The 13,448-nt window shown below is 36.0% G+C and overlaps 1 protein-coding gene across 1 annotated transcript; it reads left to right on the top strand.

The window, feature by feature from the left end:
• Positions 1 to 87: 87 nt before the first annotated feature.
• On the top strand, positions 88 to 12,688 carry LOC127831120 (protein phosphatase inhibitor 2-like). The gene is made up of 3 exons (XM_052356142.1): positions 88 to 101; positions 443 to 570; positions 6,900 to 12,688. Exons 1-3 carry the CDS (start codon positions 88 to 90, stop codon positions 7,223 to 7,225), a joined length of 468 nt encoding a protein of 155 aa, XP_052212102.1. The 3' UTR covers positions 7,226 to 12,688.
• Positions 12,689 to 13,448: the final 760 nt, after the last annotated feature.

Below are 13,448 nucleotides of genomic sequence, written 5' to 3'. Positions count from 1 at the left end.
AATGAAAATTCTGTTGATTCCTTTTATTTGATCATATTTATTGGAGCTTAACTTTGTGGGCTCTTTAACGTTGACATCTCATATTGCATGAAGTTACTAAGGTAACTAAGGGTGTATATCCCATTCACTATCAGTTACTAACTGTAAATTATATACCAATTTTGATTGCAAAATAAACTAAATTAAACTAAATTAAATGGCAAGAATAAAAATCTAATTTTTAAATATACCTGAAATACTCTCATGAATTCAAAGTGTGTGTTTGGGGGGATAGAGTTAGCTGTAGAATAAAAAAAATCCATGTTAAGACAGGACTTACTCTGCCATTCGCCAAATTGGCTACAAATAAGAAAATGTGGCTACAATTTCATTTGGCCATATCCAAAGTAATAATAATTAAGACATAAAAAGGTAAATTTGGCTACAGAAAATTTTGAGCCAGAGGTCCCTGTAAAAAATGGACTGTTCCTTTCAGACTGGAGGGTTTGGATCACAAGAGGGTGAGGAAGGTGTCTACAGAGGAGGAGGAGTCCAGTGAGGATGATGAGGACCTCACACCAGAGCAGCTTGGTGAGTAGCTTTACCCGGGAATAGGCTTAGTGAGAAGTTCTACCCCGGTAGTGGGATTAGTGAGTAACTCTACCTGGAGAATGGGCTCTCTCTCTGAACCTGAATATGTATCATAGGTACAAAGGCCATTTAGATTAGTTGTATCCAGGGAATAGGTTTGATGCAAATATGTTTAGTTTGAGTAAAAACAAACAATACATCTTAACAATTGTAACGAAATTAAGGAGGGAATTATTTCTGTCTGAATGTGTTAAGTTAGGAATGAAATTCATTTTTATGCCCCCAGATCGAATGATCAGGGGTATATTGTTTTTGGCCCATCTGTCTGTCTGCCATTGTATATGCGTGTCTGTCCCAAAACTTTTATCTTGCTCATAAATAAAAATCTTGGGTCTATGTTCTTTAAACTTCACATATGCATGCATCGCATTGAGATCTATAATCAAACATGGTTTGAGGTCACTAGGTCAAAGGTCAATGTCACTGTGACCTTTACATTAAAAATATAACCTTGTTTCTAAAATAGCTGCCGTGCGGCTTCAAAGCGCAGTAGGTGGCATTGTGTTTCACAAACACAGCTCTTGTTTTTATTACCGCGGCGTTTTCGGAGAAACCCAAGGTATTGTCATAGCCAGCTGGTCGTGTCGTCCGACATCCGCGTCGTGCTATAACCTTAACATTGGCTCTAAAATCAAAGTGATCCCGCCTACAACTTTGAAACTTCATATGTAGATGCACCTTGAGGAATTCTACTCACTACACCCATTTTTGTGTCACTAGGTCAAAGGTCAAGGTCACTGAACTCTAAAAAAATATCAAAAAATCTTGCAAGCTTTCATTTATTAAAAACTGCACTTGTAGCCGAGCGTGGCACCCGTTATGCAGTGCTCTTGTTTTATGGTAATTTTACCCAGCATAGGCAACATTTATGCATAACTTCCCCCTCAAATTGACTTATTTTTATGCCCCTGGATTGAATGATCGGGGGCATATTGTTTTTGGCCTGATTGTCATTCTGATAACTTTTGAAATATTGAACATAGCAACTTGATATTTGGCATGCATGTGTATCTCATGAAGCTTCACATTTTGAGTGGTGAAAGGTCAAGGTCATCCTTCAAGGTCAAAGGTAAAACTAAAAAAAAAGTGGCGCATTAGGGGGCATTGTGTTTCTGACAAACACATCTCTTGTTTTGCTTTTGTGTTTTCCTGTTTTAAACTTGTTGTGGAAAGTTTCCTTAGCCTTGCAATAAAGCCATGTGCAGCCATAGTGTTAACAAGTACTTATCAAGAGCTCTTGAGGTCACCCTATGGCTGTCACACATTGTCATCTTTTAACTTGTTAACACTCTATGGGCCAAATTTGTATTCAAACTTGATGTAGATGTAGTCAGATAAACCCTGTTAACGAGGCCATATTTATTTATCAACTTTAAAGAATCTTATTCACAGTGTTTATCCTTTATGTTTATTGTTGGATATGTTTAGATGTTACCTTTTACATCTTTTGGCAGAAAGGCCACATGACATTTAATTGGATTGTTGTTGTTGTTTTTGATGTTGTTGAAAATTGAAGTCAAATTAAAAATGTTTTCAATGCCATAATTTATCAAGTGTGGTCAAATGGGGTTAAAAACTATGTCAATAGGTCAGTCTTGAAACAATCAATTACCCTTGAACACTGGTGTGTATGAGAATGGGTTAAGTGTTTGAATACGTAACACCAATTTTTCCCCAATTTAAGTATAAAATAAATATGATTGTTCCCAAAATCCAAAAGGAACCTTAGCGTTCTTAAAAGCTGAAGACACTTTGAGCTGCTGATTGATTACATGAAAATTTAATTTGTTATCATGGCTAACAAAAAAAACATTACATGAGGTCCCGATCTTTGGGAGACAATCCTGCTGTGGGGGTGTAATGACAATTTTAGACATTTTGTCCTGATCTTTGTTACAAGACACTGTATCTCAACTTTAATCATTTAAAAGCTGAGCCCTTCTATTTCAAACTGGTAATGAAAAAAGTCTATCAATAAGGGTTTCTTGAGTTTGGTTGCAAACTCTACCAATGTACTGTGCTTGTATTGCTCATACAAGTATTCTAAACCTATTCTCCCCCCTGTCTTTGAAGTATTCCAGTTGTCAATTATGGCATAAGTGTGAATAATAAGTTTCTTTGTTAAACCTATTTGTTTTGGCTCAATTGCAGTGAAAGTGTTTAGCTAATTGAGACATTCTCAAAGTCTTTTTTCTTAGTAAAACAAGTTCTTGGTGTTATACGGGTATGTACATGTAGTAGAACAAGGTTTTGGTGATCTAAGGGTAGGTACATGTAGTAGAACACGTTCTTGGTGTCCTACTGGTATGTACATGTAGTAAACAAGTTCTTGGTGACCTACGGGTATGTACATGTAGTAGAACACGTTCTTGGTGTCCTAACTGGTATGTACATGTAGTAAACAAGTTCTTGGTGTCCTACGGGTATGTACATGTAGTAGAACACGTTCTTGGTGTCCTACTGGTATGTACATGTAGTAAACAAGTTCTTGGTGACCTAAGGGTAGGTACATGTAGTAGAACAAAATCTTGGTGTCCTACGGGTATGTACATGTAATAGAACAAGTTCTTGGTGTCCTAATGGTAGGTACATGTAGTAGAACAAGTTCTTGGTGACCTAAGGGTATGTACATGTAGTAGAACAAGTTCTTGGTGACCTAAGGGAAGGTACATGTAGTAGAACAAGTTCTTGATGTCCTAAGGGTAGGTACATGTAGTAGAACAAGTTCTTGGTGACCTAAGGGTAGGTACATGTAGTAGAACAAGTTCTTGGTGACCTAAGGGTATGTACATGTATTAGCAGTGCTCCAGCTAGGATTTGAAAAGGGCAGGGGGCTTTTTTGTCAAAAGGGCACTTTCGACGCGCAGTATTTTGTGAAAAGGGCACATTCTACGCGCAGTATTTTGTTAAAAGGGCACGTTCGAGCGCGGGGGGTGTTTCTTGGAATGCTTTCTATTGCATGTTCATTTATATGTTATAAATAATTGTATTATTCCCATTATTATTAAACCATCCAAATATAATGTCTACAATGAGGATTAAACTAATTACAATGTAATAAGAGATTTATGAATTATCATATGTAAAAAAAAAAAAAAAAAATTGACGGGGGGGTGGGGGGGGGGCAGGGCGGAGGTTCGGGGGGCAGGGCGGAGGTTCGGGAGGGCAGGGCGCGGCGCCCTTCGATTTAGGCCTAGCTGGAGCACTGTATTAGAACACGTTTTGGTGACCTAAGGGTATGTACATTAGTAGAACAAGTTTTTGGTGACCTAAGGGTAGGTACATGTAGTAGAACAAGTTCTTGGTGACCTAAGGGTATGTACATGTAGTAGAACAAGTTCTTGGTGTCCTAAGGGTAGGTACATGTAGAAGAACAAGGTCTTGGTGTCCTACGAGTCTGTACATGTAGTAGAACAAGTTCTTGGTGACCTAAGGGTAGGTACATGTAGTAGAACAAGTTCTTGATGTCCTTAGGGTAGGTACATAGTAGAACAAGTTCTTGGTGACCTAAGGGTAGGTACATGTAGTAGAACAAGTTCTTGGTGACCTAAGATATGTACATGTAGTAGAAACAAGTTCTTGGTGTCCTAAGGGTAGGTACATGTAGTAGAACAAGTTCTTGGTGTCCTAAGGGTATGTGCATGTAGTAGAACATGTTCTCGGTGTCCTATGGGTACTAGCATGTAGTAGAACAGGTTCTTGGTGTCCTAAAGGTATGTGCATGTAGTTGAACACGTTCTTGGTGACCTAAGGGTAGGTACATGTAGTAAAACAAGTTCTTGGTGTCCTACAGATAGGTACATGTAGTAGAACAAGTTCTTGGTGTCCTAAGGGTAGGTACATATAGTAGAACAAGTTCTTGGTGACCTAAGGGAAGGTACATGTAGTAGAACAAGTTCTTGGTGTCCTAAGGGTAGGTACATGTAGTAGAACAAGTTCTTGGTGACCTAAGGGTAGGTACATGTAGTAGAACAAGTTCTTGGTGACCTAAGGGTAGGTACATGTAGTAGAACAAGTTCTTGGTGTCTTAAGGGTAGGTACATGTAGTAGAACAAGTTCTTGGTGTCCTACCGGTATGTACATGTATTAGAACACGTTTTTGGTGACCTAAGGGCATGTACATTTAGTAGAACTAGTTCTTGGTGACCTAAGGGTAGGTACATGTAGTAGAACAAGTTCTTGGTGACCTAAGGGTATGTACATGTAGTAGAACAAGTTCTTGGTGTCCTAAGGGTAGGTACATGTAGTAGAACAAGGTCTTGGTGTCCTACGAGTCTGTACATGTAGTAGAACAAGTTCTTGGTGACCTAAGGGTAGGTACATGTAGTAGAACAAGTTCTTGATGTCCTAAGGGTAGGTACATAGTAGAACAAGTTCTTGGTGACCTAAGGGTAGGTACATGTAGTAGAACAAGTTTTTGGTGACCTAAGGGTATGTACATGTAGTAGAACAAGTTCTTGGTGTCCTAAGGGTAGGTACATGTATGGGGAGCAGTCCCAGAGTAAGTACAGAACTTGGTACTTGACCCATCAGCCCCTTTTAAGCTCATCTGAGCAAATGATGAGCTTTGGTTATCCTATAATGTCCCTTGGTTGCCAAAGTGTATTTTGTTTACAATCTAGAGGTCTCCTTAATTGCCCAATCTTCATAAAAGTTTGTCAGAACTTAGTTGTAATATCACCATGACAAATCTGCCTTGTCTATTTGTTAAGCTTTTTGAGCGCTCTAGGTGAAACATTTATTGCCTAAAGTTTATTAAACTTTTCTCAGAACATTTGTCCATTGATATCTTGTGCTGATATTGGGTCAGATTGAAATAAGTAGAACACTAGGTCTGTTTAAAGAGAATGTTTGTGAATGCTCTAAAGGCCATATTTATTATCTTATCATCATGAAACTTGTTGCACTATTGTCGTACATGTAATGATACTTTGGCTGAGTTTGAAACTGGGTGAAATTAGATGACAAGCACATGAACACTATAGGGGTCACATCTTCAATCTTCATGAAACTTGGTCAGAACATTTGTCCCAAGGATATTTTTAAGTGAATGAGTTTAAAACAGGGTTACATGTGATAAAAAAGAAAAAGCCTTTCATCACTATAGGCAATAGTTCCTTGCCAAATCGGTATGAAATTGCTCATACATGAATTTGTCCCCAAGATATCTTGGCTGAGTTAGGAACTGGGTCGCATAGTGTCAGAAAACTTAGTCATGAGGTCAAAGTAAAAAACAAAACAATTTGTCAATCCCTTTAATGCTAAGTTTACATCTGGCCACGATCTCCCCGATTAGCCAGAGGCTAAAAAATCGGGGAGCTCTACGATTAAATGGTATACTTCACGTTCTGTTACGCTTCCTTACGAAATCAGCACGTTTTGTTGCTACGATCGAGCCCACGCTTTGCATCACGTTCTGTTACGCTTTGTTGCGATCAACACGATTGGCTTCCACGCTCCACCACGTTCCGTTATGTCCTGTTAAGATCTCCCACGACAAAACCGCTTTGTTGCGATCTCCTGCGATTTGACCTACGATTTGAGATTAGAAAATGAATCGGGGCAATCGTGGTGAAATTTAAGTTCGATTTAAAATCTGTCCTGATGCCCACGATGTCCCCGATTCAACCACGTTCCGTTACGCTCCCCCACGATCACCCCGATTCGACTCCACGCTCTGTTACGTTCGCCACGATGCTCTGGAATCGGGGACATCGTGGTAATCGTGGCCAGATGTAAACCTAGCATAATGCCTTTCTTAAAGCCCAATGTTCATGAAACTTTGCTGAATATTTGTCTCTAATATATCTATTCTTGGTCGAGCTTTACACTGGATATTGGTATCAAAGACTATAGGGCATTGGGTCAAACTAACTTAAGATCTTACAATCAATTAAAAGTAATTTGTTTTTCCAATCATCATGAAACTGGCAAAGACTATTTGTTATAATGATATCTTAGCCTTATGGCTAATATGGTTCTTAAAACTTTGCAGATCAAAACTGTTCAGTTTCTTCGGGTCTCTTGTAAGCAACTTAATTATAAGGCCTATGGCAGCACCCTGTGGTCCTATATCTTTCCCAAAAATACCTGATCGCTAGGGGATACATAACCACAAACTCACCTTTCACCTAGTACATTAAGACTGCTAAAATCATAAGCAACTATGAGAATATTAACTAAGCAGCATGAGTAAACTAACATTTTGTTTTTTTTAAAGAAAAATCCCATAAACTACTGTTAATATTGAGGCCATTCATATTTTACAGCTCACAAGAAACAGTTTCAACAGAAAAGAAAGATGCACTATAACGAATTCCAGGCAGTTCTGCTGGCTAAGCAACTCTTGGATGAGGAAGATGACGATGATGCTGATGACGAAGCAAACACCAATGAGGCCAATGATGAGGATTTGGAGGAGAACAATGGTAATGCGACGGACAGTGTTCAAATGGTCACAGAGGAAAGCGGGATTTCACTGGAGAGCAATTCAGGTGACCAGCAGTCTGAAAGTCCTAGACGAAGTCAGGGAGCCAAGCGCAGTAATATTACAACCATGGATGACACTGGACATTTAGAGACTCAAATAAATTAATTGTATTAGCCTACTTAAACCTGCATGTTCATGTATAGAGTTTAGGGTGGTTCCTTTAGCAAAGGCCTAGTTAAATATGTGGTTTTTAGTGTAAAAAAATCTTATTTTGTACCGGTTGCGTACAGGCAAAGATTATAGATTCTAATCTCTTCCACTAAATGTTGAAATTTACTCAGCTTATTTATTAAAATGAAGATTAATGCAGCTTAAAGAAAACAACGCATTGAATCAGAAGGCAAAGATATGGGTATGTGCGTAAATTTTCAACAAATACTTTTGTAAGAATTGTTTTATCATCATGACAAAAAATAGCTTTACTGTTTACAGCCTCTGAAGAATGAAAAATGACTATATTGAAGAAATGTATGGGAACATGTAATACTGTATTTGCTCAGGCTAGAAGCTCATTAAAAATTGTGTATTTACCAATGAACATACACACATATATAAGATATTGTTAATCTACGTATATAATGACTGTTAAATATCTGGCAAAACATATAACACATACTTTTTTCTACTGAACAATATTCAAAACATGTCTTACGCGGTTATGGAAGAACATCAAGAATATGCAGTTGAAACATTTGTTGTGTATTGTTGAAAAAAACACAAAGAAATTGAGTGTGAAAAGGGTAATTTGATCCTAATAAAACATATATTGTCTTTTGTAAGCACAGCAATGTACCTTCTTTATGCCCCCGATCTTTCGATATTGTTTTTGGCCTGTCTGTCTGTCATTCGTTGTGTGTGTCCCAAAACTTTAACCTTGGTTTTGGTTAAAGTTTTGCAATAGCTTTTGCATTATTGAAGATAGCAACTTGATATTTAGCATGCATGTGTATCTCATGGAGCTGCACATTTTGAGTGGTGAAAGATCAAGGTAATACTTCAAGGTCAAAGGTCAAACATATGGCTTCAAAGCAGGGCAATAGGTGGCATTGTGTTTCTGACACACACATCTCTTGTTTTAATAAGCAATGTAAATGTTGCACATTGTTTGTTATAAGTATTGAAAATCAAAATTGAACTTTAAAAATTAAAGATTTTGGTCTATACATGTTTTTGCAGCGTTGATTGAGCTTTTTTCCAGTATGTTATACTTTGGGGTTTTGTCTTCTTTGTATAACCATTGTTACTCAAGTATTGAATCATAGATAGAAACACCTTAAGGTTTTATCTTACTAAGCCTTTGTTGATTATTGTTACTTTGTTTGTCATGTTAATTGGCCATGATTCTTTATTCATGAATCTTTAATGTAGTCCTTGATTTTTTGCTTTATATACAAGTGTATTGTTTTTTCTAATGCATGTTATGTTTTTGGTATGCTTTGCTGTCCGTGCGTGTGTCTGTCCGTCCGTGCACAATTTTTGTCAGGGCTATTTCTCAGCAATTAATGACCAGAATTCAATTAAACTTTATGGGAAGCTTCACTACCAAGAAGAGATGTGCATATTATCAGCTGGTTCTGGTCGATGATTTTACACAGAGTTATGGCCCTTTGAAATTCTCCATGGTACATATAGTGCAATTCTTGTCAGAGCTTTTTCTCAGAAACTTATTATGGGAATTCAATGAAACTTTATGGGAAGCTTCACTACCAACAGATGTGCATATTATCAGCCGGTTATGGTCGGATGCTTTTTCACAGAGTTATGGCCCTTTGAAATTTTCTATAAACTATACATATAGTGCAATTCTTGTCCGGGCTATTTCTCCCCAACTACTGACTGGAATAATATGAAGTTTTATGGGAAGCTTAATCACCTTGAGGAGATGCGCATGTTATTAGTGGGTTCTGGTTAGATGATTTATTTAGAGAGTTATGGCCCTTTGAAATTTTTAAGTTGCTAAACCATCCATTGATTATTTTGTCCAAAGTTATGCCCCTCAAGACTTTTCCTTTTATCTGAATATATAGTGCAATATTGGGACACAAAAACCTTTGGGGAGCATCACCTGTCTCCGACAGTTTCTTGTTTCTCTTGCAAACATGTTATTGTGACTAAAACCTTTATTTGACTTTAATCAAGTTATAACCCTTATTTCTTGTTTGGTCAACCAACAGTATTTGAATGTTTGATGGATTTAAACACTTTAGGAAAATAAAACACCCTTGTATGCAATTGATATATTGTTTAGTAACATAGATTACTAATGTATCAGTGGGTGTTCAATCTTGTCTTGAGTAGTTGTTACGGCCAGGGCAAAGTGGTTTATCTATACACATTAAGTTAGGAATGTACTTTTGTGTGCTGGTAAGTGCTATTTTTCATCAAGCAAAGTGCTAAATAGGACTGTTTTCTTGATTATTATTTTTCAATGTAGATGAAAACAGTTGTTGCATCTTTATTGTGTATGGTACATGTATAACAATTTAGTACAGTAACTATGGCATTAGTACATTATGTATTACAATTGTCACTGTCGATGCTGTTTTACGCCTTGGTAAGTGTTCATGTTCCTCACATGAACGTTAGATGTTCAATTTTTGGTTTTAGTATTTTGTTTCAAACAAAAATAATAAAAACAGATTTTTTTGTCATTATCAGTGTTTCAATCACATCATTTTAAGCTCAAACTCAAGATTTGTCTTATCAAAGATTTTCCATCATTATTTTATTCATTTGTCAGTATAACACTATTATATACAATACTTTGACGATAGTTGTTCCTTTCACAAAAGTTTGCATTCTCTGGACAATATTGAATAAAAAAAAGATGTCATACCTGGTTAACTTATTTAAACATCGCATAAATATGCTTTACACAGCAGTACAAAGAAAATGCAAGTAGATGAACGATTGTTTGAAATGGTTTTGTTTTTTATGTGAGATCGGCTTCAAACTTAAAAATATTGTTTATTTTTTGATAACATAGTTGAATCTCATAATTGACTTCTGTCGTAAAACGTTTTTCTTAATATATATATTTTTTTGTAGAAGGAAGGTTCATACCTAGTATATGTAATGATTCAATATCAAAGACGAGTCCAAAAGAGATTATTAGCATCATTTACTAGGCTCTGATTTTTCAAAAATTCTTTTTTTTATTCGGTTTTAGAAAAAGTCGCTTTTTTATGGAGTCATATTACTGTATTGAAGTGTCGGTTAATGAATTAAAAAAACATATAGTTATGCTGTTTGTTTCACATGTAGTTTTTGAGTTACACTTTTCATGTATAAAAATAAAAATATTTGCATCCACTTCTCTGATGTCAAATTTCTTTTATATTGGTAAGGCATTTTTATTGCTAATATATTTTACACTTCTTCTTGTTGCGATCTTAATTTTCTCTTCTGAAGTGAAAACTCCATGTTATGTTTGCACATTTATAAAATAATGTTCATTTCAGCAACATACATGTGTAGGTGTTTCCTATATAATAATGTTAATAGATATGCTCACAAAATATGTAAATACTTTAGGAGGGTGTTTTTTTTTCGAATTTAAGGAAATAACTTTTCCCAAATGAGCTTTTTCAAAATGGGCACATGATTTCATGTTTTTTTATGGTTTCAAAGACATGTCTTCTGAGATCATTTGTTTTCTGTAAAACTGTCTTTATTGATGATTGATCACTCTGCAGTGCTCCAGATAAGCTATTTTACATTGTGTAAATGTGTGCATACTTCTGTTACCTTGGGTGTTATAGACTTCTGTTACCTTGGGTGTTATAGACTTCTGTTACATTGGGTGTTATAGACTTCTGTTACCTTGGGTGTTATAGACTTCTGTTACCTTGGGTGTCATAGACTTCTGTTACCTTGGGTGTTATAGACCTCTGTTACCTTGGGTGTTATAGACTTCTGTTACCTTGGGTGTTATAGACTTCTGTTACCTTGGGTGTTATAGACTTCTGTTACCTTGGGTGTTATAGACTTCTGTTACCTTGGGTGTTATAGACTTCTGTTACCTTGGGTGTTATAGACACATCCTGAGAATCTTTGAGTTACATGTGCACAATTTGTGGTGATAAATTACCACACTTAAACAGTGTTGATTTTACATGTACACTCATCAACATTTAAAGGGATACAGGTATACACTGTACAGATGTTATTAGGGTAACCAATATGTTTCTTAAAAGTTTTCCGCCAATGTTTTGAGCTGGTACTGCTTAAATGATTACAAAATGTAATACAATGGCATTGAGTTTGTTTGTTTGTTGTTGTTTTTGTGCAAAGTGTTTTGCCAGTCGTCTTTTGTGCTTCTGTGTTGTTTATGGATTGGTATACATGTGTTCTTTGTGAAAGTTTTGTGCATGTTTTGCTGATCCCTAAATTGTTCCCTTCATAGTCATTCCCTGTGTAAATAAAGGTCAACTATGTAAGGAACTGATGATGTAATCATTTCTAGAAATGTGAGGTTTTATTAAATATGTTATGACATAGCATTGGACAACTTAGCAATTATTTTTGTAAAAGTGTGACTTAAAAAATATAAGTTTTTCACTTTAAGATTTTTAAACATCACTGATATTAATGTTAATTATAATTGTAACATTATTGTTTTAATTATCATAGTTTTATTTGATGCCAGATATATGTATTCTTCATGTACAGTTCTAGTTTTCAAACAATGTAGTGTGGTAACTTCTCTCCAATATATTCCTCCTCAGATAAGTCTTAGTCACTATTTCTTTTGTATATTCATTAGATAATTGTCGTTATACTCATAGTATTTTCATAGCTCATGTGCAGTGTACATACACAATAAAACGTGTGTACATAGATCTTTTTTCAGTAAACAGCAAGTTGTCTAGTTAGCCGTCCATTTACAAAATCTTTTTGGTATACTGTTTTATCCCCGCCATAGGCGGAGGGCTATTGTTTTGGCGTTGTCTGTTCGTCTTTCCGTCTGTCCGTCCGGCACTTTTGTGTCCGGAGCCATATCTTGGAAGTGCTTTGGCGGATTTTATTGAAACTTGGAATGAGTATATATATGGATTAGAGCATGATGCACGCCAAATGGCATTGTACACCATTGGATAATAACGGAGTTATGGCCCTTTGTATCTTGAAAAAATGCTTTTTTGTGTTTGTCCGGAGCCATATCTTGGAAGTGCTTTGACAGATTTTATTGAAACTTGGTATGAGTATATATATGGATAAGACGATGATGCACGCCAAATGGCATTGTACACCATCAGATAAAAACAGAGTTATGGCCCTTTGTATCTTGAAAAAATGCTTTTTTTGTGTGTCCGAAGCCATATATTAGAAGTGCTTTGACGGATTTCATTGAAACTTGGTATGAGTATACATATGGATAAGAGGATGATGCACGTTGGCATTGTCCATGTGTCCAGAAGTATAATGGCTGGGGATATCAATTCAACGAATTTGCATGTTTAATTTGTTGTGGAGTGAGGTTGGACAATTTTGGAATGTGAAATAACTCTTGTCTAAATGGTCAGCTTGTATGAAAATTGTTATGTGACAAATAAACGACCAATTTGATTCTGCAATTGAGTCTGACCATTTACAACATGTGGGCAAGTATTTATAAGACTCATACATAACGCACAAGAGGAAATTGAAACCAGTTTAAAAAAATTATTTTTCATGAAATTTAGCGATTATGTGTAATGAATAATGCACTAAACTATGTGCGAGACTAATGGTTTCTTCAGAAGTATTACAATTTTATTTGATACCAGATGCAAGTACTTGAGCAGAATTACGGCTGAACACCGTTCATTCAATGCATTTGCAGTGTTTTCACCCTAAACTCACAATTATTTCTACAATAGACCACTCACAAAGTGTCAATGAAATTAACTGATCATATAATTATATTGCCACAGCATGGTCTGAATGTGGTTGATAAGAAATGAGCTAGATATAAAATGAGCTATAAATGTAAGTTTGCTAATCGAGCGGAGCGACAGGTCTAATGTAATTTTTACCTTTTTATCAATGTTGCCACTGGCATATCAAAACAGCCGAGCTTTATGCTAAAAACAATTGCTTTGGAAACAATTTAGATTGGACATGAATTTGCTTAAAGTTGTCATTTATTGACCTCGTTTGGGAATGTTTTATAATCATTAAATTGTACCTTGATTGTGAATAAACAATTTTATTTGATGTTTATGGAACAGTTACATCAGAACATTCTGTTTGCAATGTCCCTATGTTCTAATTTATATATATTTTTATTACCTGGTATTTTTTCAGTCATCCAAAACAAGCATGTTGGCCAAACAATTGTTATATG

Source organism: Dreissena polymorpha, chromosome 1 (assembly GCF_020536995.1).
Source record: "Dreissena polymorpha isolate Duluth1 chromosome 1, UMN_Dpol_1.0, whole genome shotgun sequence".
Classification (NCBI taxonomy): domain Eukaryota; kingdom Metazoa; phylum Mollusca; class Bivalvia; order Myida; family Dreissenidae; genus Dreissena; species Dreissena polymorpha.
This window is presented reverse-complemented; position numbering and strand designations above follow the sequence as displayed.